We start from the raw sequence: 20,730 nt of genomic DNA on the forward strand, positions 1-20,730 counted from the left end.
TTATTTTGAATGCAAGTTCATTTTGAAACCATGCATTGTGCAAACTTAATGAAATTGATATTGACCTACTTTTAATAAAACACGCCATAATGACAAAGCACCACTTTCCACCAAGATTTCCTTATTTGAATATTATATTAAGCATTGAGTCCATAGTAGCCAGTTATAAAAATATTATAAAAAAAAAATATATATATTTTTTTTTTTTCAACAAACACCCCCTTTTTTGAAATATGACCAGGGGCCACATAAAAGCTCCTGGCGGGCCGCATGTGGCCCGCGGGCCGCCAATTGAATATCCCTGATCTACGGTATTAATGATGGTTGCCAGGGAGTTATGGGGAGGTGGGGGGCGGGGGGGCATCAAAATTGATGCTCACTGCAGAAGACATTTAAATTTGTTAAAGTTGACAGCATTGTGTGGCTTTCATATTGTGAGCAAAATTTCAGTGGAGATGGACAATAATCAAATTAAATGGGATAAAACTGGGTTTTTATGAGCTGAGACTTGCAGTCTGCAGAATGAAAATACTGAGAGGCTGCAATGAATATCAACGACCAAGACTGGCTGAGAAGAAATTGTTTGACCGTTCTGAGGTGACCGTGTATGGGCGCTGATCTAAGGATTGTTTTAGATGTTTCAATTTGATGCAACAAACTGAAACTGTGTGAAATCCAGTAAGGACAACATCTCTTCTACGCATGTTTTAGTCTGAGGATTTCTCCACACTAGACATTTAAAACAAAAACAGACCTACTAACATTTCAGGTCCAATAAAGGTCTCCATCAACATCACACTACTGTAGACGTGCATCACATGATGACACAACACATCACATGGATGACACATCCATGATGACACAAATGAAAACTGTGATGGAAATCATACTTTCTGCTGATTACAGTTTCAGTTTTATACAGACTTTTGCGTGACATCCGACACCAACACAACAAAGTCAGCAGTGCTTGCTGGTCCATGTCCACATTGCTTACCGCACCTTGTTTACTGTGCTGCTAAAAAAGAGAAAACCGGGAAATGAATCTGCTCAACTACGTCATTGTTTTGAAACGGTTTCAGTTTCAGTTCATCCACTTTGCACGGTAACAGCTGGGTTTACAAACTGAAACAGGGTCTGCAGCAGATCAAAATGTTTACATCATTGCGGGTGAAAATGACCACTGTGTATGTTATACGCAACCAAAACTAAAGTTTCACTGTTTCAAATTATCTGGATGTAGTCTTAAGCAGTGAAATTTGGAAACTGTACGCCTTGAGTTGTGATGCGATCTTTCCAGGTGTCCGTTCATTGACAGCTGGGATAGGCTGGTTAATAGGATAAAGGATAGTATAAAGCAGGTGCGGAAACTGGATGACTGGTAGTGCATGAGCAGACATGCAGAATTCACGTTATCCATCTATTGGCTTCTTGATGTTAATGCTGCAGGGATAAGCCTCTTTCAAGTGTCTGTTCAAGGATTGGTGGATCCCACACGTTAGCCAAATGGTAACTCACTCAATCACAATCATCTTACGGTGGTTGTCTCATGTGAAGGTCACGAAACTGTATACATTTTTGTCTCAGCACATAATTCAAGCTTTCTATCACTCATATTATTACTCTTAACACTTTTATGGCGTGGGAACAGTAATTTCATCTCAAATGTGAACAAGACAAAAGAGATGACTGTGGATTTTAACAGAGCCAGGATTAAGTCAAACAGTGTTTCCATGATGGTAGAGGAATTGGAGGTAGTGTAGGAGTATCAATACCTCGGTGTTCACCTGCACAACAGAGTCGACTGGAGATGCAACACTGATGCTGTTTATAAGAAGGGACAGAGCAGACTTTACTTCTTGAGAAATCTTAGGTCCTTCAGTGTCTGAAGCAAGATGAAGCAAGATATCTTTGTAGAGAGTTCAATCACGTCTGCAGTCATCTGTTGGGGGAGCAGCATCAGAACCAGAGACTTAAAGAAACAACAAACTGATGAAGAAGGCTGGTTTTATTCTGGGGCTGTTCGTAGGAGGATACGTTATAAAATGAAGAAGACCATGGACAACCCTTATCATCCTCTTCACAACACAGTGATTCAGCAACGAAGTGTCTTCAGTCAGAGACTTGTTCAGATCTGCAGCAACACAGACCGCTACAGGAGATCATTCCTGACAACAGCTATAAACCTCTACAGTGACTCCTTGAAGAGACTGAAATCATGAAAACCACTGCAGCAATTATAATTTCCCTTCGGGGATAAATTAAGTATTGGAAGAGAGAGAGATCCCAAGATCAGATGGTGGTTTGTCGTATCTTCGAGAAACACTAGAAAGGGCAAATGCTGCAGAAGGTAGCGGGCCTTATTGTTTGAAGTGCTTTAACATTTAATGAAGGCAATAAGTGTAGCATCACTTCTCTGAAATATGCTAGGATACAGTTAGGTGTGACGTTTGGGAAAAGATAGCAGAAATGACTTTAGAGAAAATGCAGTGTGACTACGTGCTCCATTCTGGAGCAGCGAAGCCTCTCTCCAAGAGAAGCACAAGCACTTCTTGGCTGCAACATTTGTACGGCAGCATTATTTATAACAGTTCTGTCTTATCACACAGACACCGCTGTGGGAGTTTCCATACCTCATTATCCTGGAATGTATGAATGACGTTCAGTTCGCCTTTTAAAGCATGTGAGGAATGTCAATCAATTCAAGTTTTGGTTGACACTCCTGGCCCACACAGGGGTGAAACCACAGATACTGGGAAGACACATTTCATTCCTGGTTTGTTTTGTCTGAGGGGCTGGACATTTCCTCAGTCCTTTTTTTTCTTTTTTTCTTTCTTTTTCTCTTCAAACAAACAAACTCACAGAGGCCTCCTTTGTGCCTCAAACTGTCAGCAGACACGAAACTCAATGTAATGAGGGTAAATAAGGAACTTCCACTATCAGCTCCTCCGCATGCTTCACACCAACACCCATCCTGACTAAGTTTGCCCTGTATGGCACAAACACGTTTGAGACTGCCAGCTCTTTATGGTTTCTGCCCTGAATTCGGAGCCTCTTCTGCATTTGATGACTTTGTCTTTCTTTTACTTTATGTATAAACGTGATTGCAAAAAAAAAAAACAGTTGTTGGCAAGTGATGCATCATTTCTCAGAAGAGAATAGCCTAAAGGGAAGTTAATGGTTAACACGATGTAAAGAAATGTCCTTGTGTGTGGAGGGGAAAACCTTCACAGGGCTGCATGGAGCTGCTGCCAATGAGACCCTGACGCCACAAGACACATCAAGAGTTTTGATTTGTGCTCTTCACAGGATTTCTGCATGTATTTCTGGCCATGACGACAGCAGGTTTGGGTGGTCCGGTTGAAATTTCTAAAGACAAAGCAATGTCCAGAATAAAACCTCAAATCCAGAAGGTTTCAAGAGGAGGTGTTGAGGATGTGGAGCAGGAGCAAAATGGAAAGCGAGGAGAATTAAATCTATCTTCACGCGGAAGTGTAATCACCGGCAAATAAAATAAGCCTGAAGTAGGAATGGGTGATATTTTACCGTTCAAGATAAACCGTCAAAAAAATTCCCCATGGTAAGAATTTGTCATCTCACGGTAAAAACGATAAATTGAGGAAATGAGCCTGAAAAAAAGAAAGAAAGAAAGAAAGAAAGAAAGAAAGAAAGAAAGAAAGAAAGAAAGAAAGAAAGAAAGAAAGAAAGAAGAAATGAGCCTGAAAGAAAGAAAGAAAGAAAGAAAGAAAGAAGAAATGAGCCTGAAAGAAGAAAGAAAGAAAGAAGAAATGAGCCTGAAAGAAAGAAACAAAGAAAGAAAGAAAGAAATATTCCCGTTGATGACACTTTTTGTATTGGTATTTTTTTTATCGTTATTGGGATAAATGCCAGAAATTATTGTGATACATTTTTTTGTCCATACCGCCCATCCCTAGCCTGAAGACAGCAGACGTATCCAAAGAAGAGCATCATATATTTCAGTGAGATGGGGCTGTAGGTAATAAATATTCCGGGCTCCATCCTCTCTCAATATTGATTGCAGATAATAGAAGTAGAGAAGAGACTGCAGACAGAGTGGTAAGAGGAATGACTGCGGTGAACGTTAACAGCAGCCGCTGTAATCCGAGACGTGTGACTATCAAAGAGTGTGTTTACAGCCTGGATATTGAACTGTTGGCTGTGAGTTTCTGTCGATGTCATCTACCAAGACACTTCATCCGTGTTACCTGTCGAAAATACATGACATCATCAGTTCAGGTGTTGCCGAGCTACAAACACACCAACACGACGCCTTCATGACAATCTCTGGAGAGTTGGCTGCCCAGGCAGCGTCCCAAGAGTTTATCGAGTTTTTTTCCCTTGTACTTATTTTCTTTTCTTTGTTTTTCCATAAGAATAAACCCTGCAACAACAACATTTCCTCGTAGGGGAATTGAGCCTATCAGCCTCTACTGAATGGTGCAAGGTAGTGCTGGGCGGTATACCGGTTCATACCGAATACCGCTGTTTCTTTCTTATGATATGAATTTTTCATATACCGTAATACCGGTGAGTATGTACAGTAGCTACACAACGTTGAGAACGCCGCGCGGCGCTACGTTCCGCCGCGCAGCGCTACGTTCCGCCGCGCGGCGCGGCGGAACGTAGGGCCGCTGGACACTGTTTGTGAGGGGACTGTTTAGCAGTAGACTGATGCAACCGAAATTGTTCGGCCGAAAATGGCAAAAAAACACTTTTGGTGTTCGGTGGAATAAGTGGGAAAAAAAACGAACAATTAATAACAGCGTTGTAATATAAGGAAATAGACTGGCCGCTCCCGTAACTGTTGCGCACCACAAACATAAATCGTTGGCCAACCAAAAAGTAGCCACATAAGAATTTTACCTAACATTCACCAGGAGGTGGAACCAAAACAACATAATGCTGGGAAATTAAAAAATGTTCAGTTTTTTATGTTCAATAAATATTTTCTACCTTGTAATTTTGTAAAAGATCAGTCAGACAACACTTAAAGTCTTTAAGTGTTGTCTGACTTCTACAATATTTCCTCCTCATGACAGTAAAATAGGCCATTCTAAGCCAATTTACTGCAGCAATTCCTTTCCAAATCATTAGAAAATGTGGTTAACACCCAGTTGTGCATGAAAAAAAAAAATACCGTGATATAAATTTTTGGTTATACCGCCCAGCACTGGTGCAAGGGATGTGGAACGTGTTTTTGTTTTATTTTGACCCTTTTTTACATTTCTGAACAAGGACAGCTATCATTGTTATCTGAAATAGCTCAGTCTTTGTATACAGTAATGCGCTATGACAGACGAGACAGATAATGATCTGTGCTCATCTTCCTTTACTTATTTACTCATCAGACCTGCACTCTCCTCTCGTCCTCGTGCTCCAAAACCTTCTGCCACACTAATCTCTAGTAATCACGACAACACGTCAAGATCTAGAAATGTATTCAATAACACCTCCGTCTGGATCCGTGCAGTCTGGTAAGTAGTAGCACCCAGATCACCACCTCACGCAGACAGTCTTACTGAAGTGTGTAGGAAACCTGGATAGACTCCAGTGTTGGCAACGAAACCAGGCAACTGCTTAGTCACAGCACGCTCGTGTGCTGGCCTCACTCTCCCTGGCTCCCTCAGGCTGCCAACTGTAGCTTGTTCTGTGGAGATCAGCTGTAGCTTCCTGCAGTAGTGTTTTCATTTTCATTTCATTTCATTTTATTCTTTATTTCACTCAAAAAACAAAACAATTCAATACAAACACAAATACAAATGTTCCTAACTTGTGAATGAAAAGGGAGCAGAAAGAAGAAGAATCTTATCTGATCTGCCCCTTTCACAAATAACATAAATTAAAAATAATAATAAAAAAAACAACAACTAAGTGAATAAAAACAACTAAAATAAAATAACATTAAAATAACATTAAAATAAAATTACCACCGCCAATCAAATCAAACTCAACATTTTTCATTATATTTCCTTAACATACAGGCTTTTTAGTTCTTTTGAATGTAATGTTTGATTTGGATTCTTTGTTTTCTTTATTCAGATTGTTCCATAAATTCATTCCTTTCACAGAAACACAACGTTCCATCAATTTTGTCCTGCATCTTGGTTTTTTAAAAATCTCTGTTCCTTTTAAGTCATACTTGCTTTTTCTTTTTTTCAAATCTTTTCTGAATGTTGATTGGTAAAGTTTTTTTATGAGCTGTTTTTTTCAGGCTGGTTGTACAGATTTTTCAGAATCAATATCATCCTTGTGAGCTGGAATGAAGGCATTTGTAACATTTGAAAAGACATACCAGAGCTCCATCACCCTATAAAGTAGCCATCATGTCGATGGACATATGCTGCAGGCAGCTGCATGGCAGAGCAGCAGTGACTGCGGTGGCACTGGTGGCACTTATGTTGCGGTTTCCATCTCAGTTTCAGAACAGTCACACCCCTCATCTCCACACAGGAAGTTTGCATGGAGGTTTTTGTGAAACACATTTCAGCAATATGCAGAGTTTACACTCTGGAAAGGTTTTAGGAGAAGTTCACCGTGAGGCCTCCCCTCTCGCAGATGAACTAAGGTGCATGAAAGAAAACAGTGGAGCAAAAAACCACTTGCCGCCCTCAGATGTCCACACTTGCAAAGTCCCGTAATCATTTTATTAGTACTTTGCAATAAATAAAGATATAAATAACTATAGATATGTCAATTTGTACCGGTTACCTGACAGTGATCTGTGCTGTAGTTTTACAGAAACTGCTACTTCTCTCTACTGAAGGCTGGAGTGTCGCTCAGTTGCTAATTTCTTACTTGATGCAGAATTACAGCTGGATGGTTGATTAACAGTCATGTAATATCATCATTCAAGTTTTTATTTCCTCTTATGAGACACTAAACACAGTAAATGACATGCAGATAAGTGATTCTGAAGCCTGGGCTCATCGTGTTTCGTCTGTAGGCACTTTTCAGCTGCAGGTGTCTTCTGCTATCTCACTTCCAAAATAAAAGCACTGTTTGTGGCTAAAATCACCCCTTTGTGCACTACTCTATGATCACCACTGTGAAGTCAGTTTACTAGCCAGATCAGCTTTCAGACACCACAAGCGTTATTTATGTTGGATTGTTCTGGCTAATGTAGTCACCATCGGTTGTATGCTACTGTTCACAATGCATTGTGGGATGCATTGTGCTGTATTGCAGCCATTCTCAACCTTGGTGTCCTGACCCCAATTGAGGTCGCGAGATGATTTCTCGGGGTCGCCAAATCGTTTTGGAAAAATACTAATGCACAAAATTCATGTAGCTTCCGACTGGATGTTAGAAGGACAACAAGCGGTTGGTCTCAAACAGGCATTTTATTACTCAAAACCAGTTACTGTCGGCCATAACTTGGCTACACCAAAACAACGAACCTGTCCACTATTCTCATGTCCGCCCTTGTCATTAACACATCATCAGAGCAAAGACATTTTTTTTTTATTTTCTCCCCAGTAGCTGTCAGGAGGACCGGCAGCTGCAGAAAGTAGACGCGTTCATAGAAACTTAATCATTAGGCTACTTAAACATTATAAAAGTAAGCATTGTAACATTCATATTAAATTATATAATGCCAAACAGAGAGTTTTCTCTTTCATTGTTTGTCCAAAATTCAACAGGCACGTTGTTGTTTTAGCCACATCTGTGGCAACTTTGCTAGCTGGAAAAATGGAGCGATGGCCTAAAAGAAAAAGTGTTCCAGACCGTCAGCAGCAGTTTCAATAAGTACTTCCATAATGATGACACACTGGGGAAGTAGGACTGGATACACCAGCTCTTCGCCACCTCCACCGTGTGTTAAATTGGGGGTCGCAACCCAAAAAAGATTGAGAAACACTGCTGTACAGAGTAGGCAGCACGGTGGCTTAGTGGTTAGCACTGTTGCCTCACAGCAAGAAGGTTCCCGGTTCGACTCCCAGGACCATCAGGGTCTTTCTGTGTGGAGTTTGCATGTTCTCCCCGTGCTTGCGTGGGTTTCCTCCGGGTACTCCAGTTTCCTCCCACAGTCCAAAAACATGCATAGTAGGTTAATTGGTGATTCTAAATTGCCCGTAGGTGTGAGTGTGGTTGTGAGCATGGTTTGTGTGTATATATGTGGCCCTGTGATGGACTGGTGACCTGTCCAGGGTGTAACCCCTGCCTCTCGCCTGAAAATAGCTGGGATAGACTCCAGCAGACCCCCGTGACCCTGCAAAGGATAAAGCGGGTATAGATAATGGATGGATGCTGTATAGAGTGCCCTGCCAAGGTTATAACAATTCTCACTACATGTGTGGAGAGCACTGCAAAATGGCAACAGCACTTAATAGATCAACATATAATCAGTCGCGGATGATTTTGTACATATTTCATAACCGTGTTACCCAGAATTGATTATTTGTGAAAAGGAAATACATTTTTCTTGTCTTGTCTTTGGTGCTTGGCTTTCAGCACCTGACCGAATCCAAGATCCTGCAATGATCCTAACGATAAGTGTCTTTCATGACGCTAGCTGATGGAACTTGAACTGTATCCTCGTGTTTTGTCTCTAAACAGAGATCTTCCCCCAAGCAAGTCTACATAGTTTTCTTTTCTTTTAAAATAGAAATACATAAATAAACAATAAAGAATCGTTGACTTGTTTCTCACTGACTTTGGGGTGTCTGTTGTGGATACCTGTCGTTAGTTGGATGAGTGTCTCATCAGACGTATCATCATTGCTCTTGTTCCATCTGTCCCCATGCGTCTGTGAAGAGGTCTGGCCCTTATTCAGACACAGGAAGCCAGCTACTCTCCTGTGACAGAGCTGTTCACATTCAGCCACTCTTCCTGCTGCCGCTGCCACTGCTGCTGTTGGGGATATTAAGAGATTAACCCTGCACTGACCTTTCATGGGCTGAGCGGAGGTTTTCACTAGTCTACCACAGACAGCTGTAAACAATATCTCCATGCAGAAGTGGCATTTCTTTTCAGTCTGAAATGCATGTTTTGATTTCCACTGTGGCTTCTTTGAGAGGAGGAGGAAACTCCAAGAAGCTTACGATGGTAATGAAAAAAAAAAACCATTGTTCTTTTCGGGGAATGATAGCTGGATGAACATACTGCACTTTTAATTAATGACCAAATAAATGGATGTTGGGATGCGTGACTGAAGGTATGCAACCTGTTTTTGTTTTTTTTTCAGTGGCAGATTTTGGCTTTTTGCAAAGGATCCTTCTTTACCGGAAAGTGTGCCAGCAGCCCTGCTGATGTGCAGAGCTGAGCCATCTGTCACTTTGTGTGTGTTTTTGTGTGTGCGCATGTGTGTGTGTGTGTGTGTGTACAGTCTCATGTCAGTACAGTCCTACATGGGTGTGACATTTTTTGAATATCCGTTATTTAAGAGCTTAGATTTGCTGTGGATAAACAATGTATCACATTCCTCTTTGATTAACTCTGTTAAGTGAGTAAAATAAAACACTTCTACTACTTTTACTAAAATAAAACACCTTTACATTTGGCAAGTGTCTAATTTTTAGCCAACAGCTAGCTCAATGCACAACTGAGCCGCTAGCACAAAACAGTCTCCGTCCTTAGTTTCAACCAGTTGATTCAACTTATAATGTAAAAATGGATGTAATATGAAGGATTTTTGTTCATATTTCCCTCTACTGTTGTCTTAAACAAATATATGGTTTGAAACTCCTTACAGTACTCTTGGTTTTCCTGGCTGAATGTTGTTAATAACAGCAGCTTGTATTGAGCATTGATGCATTTGAAATATTTGGCTTTTTAACACTAAAACTCAAAAGAAGTTTGAGCAAATGTGCTATACATGCAGGAAAGAGAAACAAAAAGTCATGTCACAGAGACTAGCGGCAAAACATTTGCAATGGCATCAGCCTCATCTGTCTTTGTGGGCCTGCTTATCTGCACCACTTCTCTGCTTAATCCTCTTGCGTCTGTCACATATTTGTGTTTGTGTGCATCATCAGGGTTAGACTGACTGAGAGAGAGAAAACGAGGGATTGAAGGAGGAGGGTTGAGTCACTGAGGAGACGCTGGGTGTTCACGCTACACACATGCAGTCCTTTTCCTGTCGCTCACCTAGACATTATTTTCTCTTTCGAGCTGATATGTTGATGTTAGTTACCGCATTAGTGTGAAGACTTTTATGGTGATCAAACATGACGGCATCCCTTAGTGTTTGACATGAGCATGGGTAGAGAAGTTGCGGACAAGAGCATTTAAGTTCATCTTTTGTACCTACTACATCCTCATTCAGACGCTCCTGAAGACGTCTTGACCTCAAGTTCATTCAATAGGGCTGGGGATCGATTCAAATATCAAGAATCGATTCGATTCCGATTCTTAGGATTCAGAATCGATTATCACGATTCGATCTGATATTGATTTGGGTTACTGTTAATAAAACAGTTTTTTCAGCTGTTGCATGAATTATATGACTGTAGTTATGCAAAATATTACTACTAGTATTATATTGAGATTTAACAGCAAGTATTGCAGCTAATGATGCTGTAAGGCCCATCAGCTCCCAGAATGCTGATAGAACTGCTTTCAGAAACATCATGTGGGTCAGAATTACCAAACAGATCCAGGGAGGAAACAGAGACGGATGAAATCGCTTTTATTTTTCCCCCATTTATGAGAATTTGGTTTTTAAAATTTATGCAAATGTCCCCAAGACAGTATATAAAGCAAAGAAATATAGACAATTTATGCAATTATAACTGAAAACTTGAATGTTTTCATACCTTTAAACATATTTAAAGGCAAAAAAATGGCACCAGTTATTCTTGTGTCCAACAAAATATTCCTTTTTTATAAACAAAAAAGTACCAAAAGTTGTAATGTTGCATGTTTTTTTTTTTTTTTTAATTGATCTTTAGACATATGAATCGATTTTTAGGAATTAATATGAGAATCAATTTAAAATCGGAGAATCCATTTTTTTCAACACAGGCCTATCATTCAATGTGTTCAGTTTTCACCTGCGTCCAGTAAAATTAGGATTGACCTACAAACTGCAGATGCTACAGTCCAAACCAATCAGACCTGAAACATCTAAGATCTTATTTACGTCAACGTCAATGTCACAACAGCTCCTTAATATGTTTGCTTCTTTCTTTTTTTACATCTGTTGACCTGCAGAAAAATCTTCAGTCTATTTACTCTGATTATTTATTACTTCCATACGATGAACATAGTCTGCCAGTTCAAAGTGTTTGACAACATTTGACAACTTTTTTCTGCAAATATGTTCCCATAAATCAACAAGAGAATATAGATATCAGAACGAGGTTCTGGAAAATCACAGCGGGACCTTTTATTCACTTGTTCGTGATATTACAAGAAAATCCTTAAACAAAACTGTTGGCCTGTTTCTGACGATATAAGAAGACACTTTCTCTTCTGTTTGGAGACATCAGACTCGTTCTTACTTCCTTCTCTCTCCACAGCCATCAAGGTCAACTGTCAGGGCTCGTGTGGGATCTCCAGCAAAATGAACGACACCTCGTGGAACCTGGAAGAGCAGTACGTCAACAGCACGCTGTCTGTCGCTGACAAAGGTGATGACAATACATATCTACACGCAACTAAATATTTTCATCAAGACTCCAGCTGTCCATACAGATTTTTTTCTTTTCATGCACAGCTAAAAATATGAAAGAAACCTCTTTTGGCACAATTGCCTCTGTAAAAAGTGTATACATTGAAAGGTATGGTGTGAGATTATCTTAGAGAGTGTGCGACATGCACAGAGAGGTTTTTACATGTTTAACTAAATCTATTGTTGTAAAACTCATGGTTTTAGATGGATTTTGAAGCAAGACTTGAAATGAAGAGATCAATTGTTCATGACACATCTTCTCTGCGCGCTCCCGTTTCTGTTCTTCTTTTTGTATCCTATTATCTTCCAAAAATGGGCTAGAGCTGAGAAAAGAGGAGAGAGCAAGACACAGAGGGTGACACAGGATCACCACACACACACACACACACACACACACACACACACACACACACACACACACACACACATAAATCTTACATAAAGCCAGCAGCGCTGTGGCTGACTGATAATGCGGTATGCCACAAATGCTTGACAGTTAGAGGAGTGAAGACGAATGATGTCAGTGTCCTCTCCACATCCTGTCACAGTTCTCAGTCAACGACCATCAACTACTGAAGTCCATCTTGCTTTCATGGTCAGACTTGGGTCTAAGCTTCAGAACTGATGCATTTATTTTTTCACCAACGTTTTGCAGAATCATTGAGGGTTGCTCGCTTCTTCATTGTTACATAGTCCATTTATGGCCCTTTTCCACTAGTCCCGCCTCAGCTCGGTTCTACCCGCCACGGCCCCGTCTTGTGCTTTTGCACTAGGGCTGAGGCGGGGAGAGCCGCTCCAAGCCGATACTCTTTCTGTAACCATTCTGGCGAGGTTCTATCCGGGCTGAGCCGGGACTATTTCTGACGTCACCACCCTCCACGCCTCTGATTGGTCGGGGGGCGGGGCCGGCAGACGTTTGAATCAGGAAGCGGGAGTCAGCGCGAGCGCGACTCACGGCTCGTGGCGATTTTATTATAAAGCGCAAAACGTCTGTTTGGTGATCCAACTCTGAGGTGCAGATGTTCATAAACCTGGTGGCTGAGGAGAGAATTAAAAAAGGGATGTAGACGGGCTGTTTTACTCTCAGCCGCTCGCGGCTCCAGCTGATTTCTCATCAGCGCCGACATGAACAAAGGTGTTGCGCAATCGAGTACGTCACAGCAGCTTCACCACAACCTGCCCACTTCTCCCCTGGATGTGGAAAAACAAACGGGGACAAACGGGAAGAGGCGTGATGAGCCGAGTCGGGCCGAGTAAGAACTAGTGGAAAAGGGCCATAAAGCACTATTTCTCTATAAAAAGAATTAAAGAGCCACAAAGGCAAGTGTTAAACTTTAAGTCTGTTCCAGTTAAGTACTTTGGGACCACAGAAAACTTTGTACACTTCATATTCCTGTTTGTTTTTTTAAATATTCCTAAAAACATGGTTATACTTTATATTTTGTTGTTGTCTTTTTTTTCTTGCGGATTCTTGAGCTTTTGCCTCAGTTTACTCCCCAGGTGTAGCAGGGCAGTCTGGGACGGGCTGTACTGGTCCACATGATGACGCAGTGTGTTGAATGTTCAAACATGGGAACGTAAAACCAGCACTTAAATCAAAGCTTGGAAACATTAATAAAGCATTGTCTGTAATTGCAAAGTACAATGTGACTGACTCTTGCATACTAGCTTTTTCATTTGTCCATTATTGAAGGTGTAGATTGTAACAGAAACGAAGAGGCTACATACAGTAGTCAGAGTTCTTCGGTCGTCATGTAACCTGTGAACTTTTAGCTTTTTTTTAGAGTAGTAATAGTGAAACCAACAGTTTTTTGGCAGCGGAATATTGTTGACTCTGAACTTTGGAAGATAACAATCCAGTTGCTTTATTCTCATTTTAAACTGTGTGCCTCATTACATGTTCATTATGTTAGTGGGTTTATGGAGAAGATTGGATTAAAAAGGCTTAATGTCTCAGTACTGAAATAGTTTGAGCCACTGCATGTTCTAGATTTTACAAAAGATTGTCCTGTGTTGTCCTTGCACGACTGACTTTGTGATGTAGTAGGCTTTATGTTTATTTGCATATGGAGCAAGTCATTTTGTCACAAGTTGTCTCTTAAGACACATTTGGAAATTCATTTTGGTGGCAGGTTTAATTAAGCCACCGTGGGCGCATGATAACTCAAAGTCTGACCGGCGCCAAAGTATTCAAAAATATGTAGTATCACCGCTGGAAGAGGTGGATTGGTCAAAAAAAGTATTTACATTGGTCCAAAACTTAACTTAGCAAACTTGATATGTCAAAGTAACATTTATATAATTGACAGAATGCAGGTTTTCCCAGCCAAAGCTAGCATTATAACATAAAATCTTCAATTTGTGAATTAGTTTGAACTGTTTAACAAACTAAGAAAGTTTGCTGCATACCATAATGCAGTTGGGCTTTACTGTACACCGCTCACAGCAGTCATGTGAATGCTCCCTGTTTCCCACCCATTCATCCTCTACCACTCCTCTATCACACTCTACCACCTCTATCCAGGGTTGGGTCACTTCTAGGGCTGGGGATCGATTCAAATGTCAAGAATCGATTCGATTCCGATACTTAAGATTCAGAATTGATTATCACGATTCGATTCGATCCAATTCGATCCGATATTGATTTGGGTTACGGTTAATAAAACAGTTTTTTCAGTTGTTGCATGAATTATAAGACTGTGTAGTTATGCAACATATTAATACTAGTATTATATTGAGATTAAACAGCAAGTATTAGCAGCTAATGATGCTGTAAGGACCAATCAGCTCCCAGAATGCTGATAGAACTGAAACAGAAACATCATGTGGGTCAGAATTACCAAACAGATCCAGGGCAGCAAACAGAGGACGAAAGAAATCGCTTTTATTTTTTCCCCATTTATGAGAATTTGGTTTTCAATATTTATGCAAATGTAACCCCAAGACAGTATAAAGCAAATAAATATTGACAATTTATGCAATTATAACTGAACACTTTAATGTTTTCATACCTTTAAACATATTTAAAGGCAAAAACATGGCACCAGTTATTCTCGTGTCCAACACAATATTCCTTTTTTGGGCATAAACAAAAAAGTACCAAAAGTTGTAATGTAATGATGAATTTTTTAAAAAATTTTAATTTTTTTTTTTTTTTTTAAATCGATCTTTAGACATATGAATCGATTTTTAGGAATTAATATGAGAATCGATTTAAAATCGGAGAATCGATCTTTTCAACACAGGCCTAGTCACTTCTTCCAGCTCACCTGGGGGTGTACCGAGGTCTTCCTCAGGCCAGCCGGGAGACATAATCCCTCCAGCATGCCCGGCTCTTCCCTGGGGCGTACCCGGAAACCCTCCAGGACAAACCACCTCAGCTGGCTCCTCTCCATGTGGAGGAGCAGCGGCTCTACTCTGAGCCCCACCCGTACGTCTGAGGTTCTCACCCTCTCAAAGGAAGAGCCCAGACACCCTGCGGAGGAAGCTCATTTCCGCCTCTTTTATCTGCGATCTTATTCTTTCGGTCACTACCCACAGCTCATGACCATGGGTGAGGGTGGGAACATCGAGTGTGCAGTGACAGGAAAGGTGCACCAAGTTACGTGAATAAACAAATCTGCATGTGACAACTGTTCACAGGCTTACCGTCTGTTGGAAAACAACATTCCCCGGCTAAGACTAAGATAAGGGAAAGAGATGATTTGATAAATGACTTTATGTCAGTTGTCTTGACACAGTCCAAGCAGATTTCTTTTATGCATTGCTGGCCCTGTTGGCCTCCTGCTGGTTGGCTCAGTAAACCAGCTCTAGTTCAGCTATACCAGTGATTCTTAACCATAGGGCCGGGGCCCACACTTGGGCCGCGAGCGCCATCTAGTGGGCCGCGAAAAAAAAATCAGTTTTGTACCTGTGGGCCGCGAGGGCCGCGGGACTGCATAGCAACGTGTGATAGTAAGAGAAATGGTGTGTATTTACAGAGAAAATCCTTCATTTTGCACAGAGTAGGTTTAGATCCGCCAGGATTAGGGATCGATTAATTGGGTCTGCGCCCAGAGCGAGCGAGCGCGGCGTGAGCATATATCCCGGCGCATCCCCGCGGCCGGGGAGGTCGGCTGAGGCTGCCGCTCGGGCGGTGGGCTCCATCGTTACTGCTGAAGGATGGTAGATGTAGATGCGTGGGCTGTCGTGTCTGCTGGACTGGACTGTTCAAGCTTTCGAAAAAGCATGGGAAAGTAACTGGTGCAGCGCGACCAGAGAGCTGCGGTGCGGGCTGTGCCCGTCGCAGCTGATCAGGCTCGGATGAACCCGACACACTGAGTCCTGACAACTTATTAATGTAAATAACTTAAAGTAAAATCAAACTAAGTTTTGTCCTCGCTGTATTTTTAAATATGCAACCCGGAATGGACAGATTCATCCTGGTTCAGTCTTCCCACTGGGACAAAACCAGTGTCTCATACGTTCAGAGACCGTGGCGTTCAAAGTGCGAAAGTGAAACGCCACTGAAACAAAACACAAAGTTTTTCATCAAACATATCCACTCAAGTCTGAACTGAAGTCACAGAAAATAAACTGACCATCTTAAAACATCCTGCCCATGTTTGGGTCCAGATACAGCTGTGAAACAGCTTTCTCCACAGTGAACATTATTAAAACTAAATATCGTTTCAGGCTCATCAATGAGCACCTCCACATATGAGAACCTGACACCATCCAGCCCAGATTTAAAGTCCTGACAGAAGAAATTAGAGCTCAGTTCTCTCACTGAACGACAGAAAGTGGGGGCATAAGATTATAAGAGGGGAAGAAAGAAAAACTGCAAAACTGTTAAATTGTTAAGATGTGTTTATATTAATTTAGTATAAAAATGTGTTGAGACAATTAACAAAGAAAAGGGGAAATTCAAACTGCTGGTAGAGAAATAAAATAAGATAGCATTTGAAAAATAAAATAAAATCTACTTTATTTTTAAGAGAAAAAAATATGTTTAATTCAAGTTAAACATGTTAATTGGCAAATATGTACTTTTTTTAATATAACAGTCAGATACAGATGTTGATACAACTATGAGGCTACTTGAATATACACACACACACACACACACACACACACACACACACACACACACACACACACACACACACACACACACACACACACATATATATATATTATATATTATATATATATATATATATATATATATATATATATATATATATATATATATATATATATATATATATATATATATATATATATATATATATATATATTATGATGTTCTGGACCTTCGCTTGAGTAAATTTTCTCTAAATGGACCTCTTAAAGTTTTAGTTGAATACCCCTGCTATACAGTGTTTATATTTAATGGGCCCCGGGCCACTCTGTACTGAAAAAATTGGGCCCCAAGGTCAGAAAGGTTAAGAACCCCTGAGCTATACCTTGTTGGTAGCTAGACCTGGGCCCCCGCTTTGACATCTACTCCAGATCGGGCCAGCTGTTCTATGAAATCCTCCTGGGCTGAGGTGGTGCATGGGACTGAGACCTACCGGCAGTACGGGAGTTGAGGGGGGATGAGGGGGGATGGCATCCCCCCCTGAAATAAAAACGGTCAAAATCATCCCCCCTGCAAAACTGGAATGGGATGGAAACCCCCTTTCCATCCCTTATGTCATTATGAAATGACATAAGGGATGGAAAGGGGGTTTCCATCCCTTATGTCATTTCATCAATGAATGTGGTTTTACTGCTATTTCAACATTTAGAGTCATCACCAGAAAAATAACACCAGAAAAATAACTTATTTGACAAGTGGGACAAGATTTATCTTGTCATTACAAGCAAAAAAATCTTGTTCCACTGGCAGATTTGTCTACTTATTTTAAGTGAAAATCTACTTGAAACAGGTGAAAATTGTTGTTTTTTCCAGTGATGAGTCTTGTTTTAAGTGTAATGAGATTTTTTTTACTAAAATGAGACATTTTAACTAGAAATAAGACAAATATTCTCGTTAAGATTTTGAGTTTTTGCAGTGATCCATTTTACTTATCCTGTGAAGGACAGAGTCATATTGATAAGTTCAGAAAAGTGTTTTTTATTGTTGTGTTTTGATGTATTTGATGTAAGCCCAGTGGATATTTAAAGCTTACAGAAGGCTGCATTTAACTGCTGCTATGTCATTCCTGCAGTATTTCTGCAGGTGTTTTGGTCAGTGCTATTATTTGTAATATATTATAATATTTGTAATCAGCACAAATTATCTGTTCCCATATGATAAAATCCATCATCCCCCCTGATTTTCTTTTACAACTCGAGTACTGCCTACCGGGGTGAAGTCATGGTGCAGTCCTGCCTTGAACTTTCCAGTCATTTTGCACCTCTTCTAAATGACGCTGGGTCACCTGTCAGATGCTGAAAGAATCTGAAGCTGAAGGAGACGGTGCTTTAAAATCTTTAATCCGTCAGAAGCAAAAGGGAATGCTGCTGCGGATGCTGCTCCCATGCTGCGTGTCCTCAGCATGCAAGTGAAGAGAACGTAAGCTTTGCATCCGACACAAAGAAACCCCCTGAAAGCGAGGAGTCTTCAAATTGCAGGCCATTATTTCCCCATTCAACACTGATTATCGGCAATTCCACGATCAGGAACGTGCGTTACTTTAGTTCACACACTGCTTTCCCTGTGCCACATCTGTTATCTTACAAAAGCTCCTGGAATTACTGCCGGCTCTTTCCCCATTACTGTCCTGAATCACTGTTCAGGACTGACACTCCATCACGGACAATGGACAGACTTTGAGCAAGATGACCAAATCTGATTTTAGCCAGCTCATTAATTTTCTAAAACAGTTAGGAAAATCTCTCTTCATATCTGATCCTCGTTGCACTTTTGATATTAGTATTAGTATCCGGTAACATATATTTTATTGATCATTCTAACTTTTTCTGGACTCACTGGACCGTTTAAACGTTGATTATTTTGATTATTCCTTTAAACTGACTTGGTAGTAGGGCATTGTCTTCACAATCTACCACTCAAATCTATTGATCACCCCATGTCCCATTTTCAGCTATAGGTCTTTAATATTCTAACTCATCCTCAATGAGGATGTCACAGAAACTCTTTTTTGTTGTGGTGTATCGTCCACCTGGTTCTTTCCCAGAGTTTCTCTTTGAATTCTTAGATTTTTTTCTTTTTTTTTTTTACTTTGTGTTGAATACAAATAGTTATTATAGGATATGTAAACATCCACATGGATGCTGAAAAATATTCCCTGAGTGTTAACTTTAGGTCCATGTTAGACTCTATTGGCTTATGGCAAAATGTACATGGGCCTACTCATTATTTTCTTCATGGCCTTGATTTTGTTTTCATATACGGCATAGAAATTGAACAACTGAAAGTATTTGCTCACAACCCAGACATTTTTAATAACCTTTGAATTTACATTAATTAACTACACTGCATGTCAGTGGAAAATCTTCCATCTATCAGAGGGTGTTTTAGATAAATTTAATGACAGTTTCGTTGTCCATTTCCTCCTTGACAAATACTGATAGCATCAATGGTGACTTGGATTTTGCACAGGTTGATTGTCTTGTCAAGAGCATTATAACCTTGATGCGTACAACACCATTAAGCCATGTATTCCTTTAACTCTCAGTAGTAATGCTTGTATTAGCTTTTTCACAAATACGTTTTTTTCCTAAAAAGAGAAAATTTGTGGCACTTTTCACTCTCCTGCCATAGGGTGTTAAGTCAAGTGAAGAGTTTTTTTCTTGTGGGGGGGCTTTAACTTGATTAATGGCTGGACTGTGTCTGCTCTTTGAGCTGGCAATAACAATAGCTTCTTCTAAACCATCAACATGCTGCGGCGAGAGTTCTGATAAAAATTATCAGGAGAGACCATATTTCCCCAATCTCAGCTTCAATTTGGTGCCTCCTGTCCAATACATAATTTAAAATGATTCTTCTCCTCACATATAAAGCCCTTAAGGGCCCAGCTCCTTCTTATATCAAGGAAATGATCTCATACAGAGCTCTAGCTTGGTAAAGTGGAAACACAGTGGGGGCAGCCTCCCACAAACCAAAACAAACACAATGAGTGCTGAGGGAGGGTTAAGGAGGAGTCGGCTTGTTTTATTGATGATTTAGTTTAGTTTAGTTTAGTTTATTTTGTTTTGGTCATTTACATTTTAGGATGTTTGCATATACACACTGTATATGTATACACACAGGTATAAATATATATATTATATATATGTACACATTTCCTTTTTTTTTTTTTTTTTTTTTGACCAAAAAGGTATAGGCTGAAGCCTCATGGCTTATTTTGCCTATCCTTTTCAACAAAAGGCAGACTACAGAAACAAAAAGATACTAATAAGAAGAAAACGAAACGAACGAACAAAACAAAGAAAATGAACAAAGAAGAGAAGAAAATAAATGTGGTCACTCACGATTGAGGACAGCTGCAGGAGGAAAGTTGCATAATTTAGACAGTTTAATATGAAGATAATTTATATTAGTGTTCTATATTTATCTATTATTTTAGATTTATAATTTTTTTTTAATTTGTAAATTGAGCTATGATTGTTGATTAGAAGTGATATCATCCAGATAATTTACCCACGTCATCATGCAGTTTGTGTGTGAAACCCATAAGTTATAAAATGGCAAGCATCAAATTATCAGATAAGTAAGGTGAAGTAAAATATACATTAACCTAGAGGATTTGTATTGAAATGCGATATTAAATGTGCTAGATTGCATCACTTTGACAATATCATATTTATGAAACACTCAGTAATGTCTCCTATGAACTGAAAGGGTCATGAACTATGAATTTTAAGAGAGAGAGAGACTTGAGAAATTGGAAACTTTTTGAGAGGTTTTTAGTGCTTTTAAATATGTCCTTACCAGACTGCTGTCAAGATTGTTTTTGCAGGTTCAGTGATCAAATTCAAGATCATTTTGTTGTTGTCTTTGTTTGCTGATATGAGCATATTCAGTGGCAGCTTTGTGTTAGTTACCACACTTTTTTTTAAGCAGCAAACATGATGCAAGTGAACGCACGCACGGACACACACCGTACGCA

The 20,730-nt window shown here is 40.0% G+C and overlaps 1 protein-coding gene across 1 annotated transcript in view; it reads left to right on the forward strand.

Annotated features, from left to right (window-relative positions):
* The window catches only part of arrdc1b (arrestin domain containing 1b), a 51,767-nt gene that overhangs the window by 12,964 nt on the left and 18,073 nt on the right, over positions 1–20,730 (forward strand). The window contains exon 2 of the mRNA XM_061734469.1: positions 11,478–11,588. Coding sequence (XP_061590453.1) covers positions 11,478–11,588 — 111 coding nt within the window. The remainder of the gene's footprint in view (positions 1–11,477; positions 11,589–20,730) is intronic.

This window comes from Cololabis saira, chromosome 11 (genome assembly GCF_033807715.1).
Source record: "Cololabis saira isolate AMF1-May2022 chromosome 11, fColSai1.1, whole genome shotgun sequence".
In the NCBI taxonomy this organism is placed as follows: Eukaryota; Metazoa; Chordata; class Actinopteri; order Beloniformes; family Belonidae; genus Cololabis; species Cololabis saira.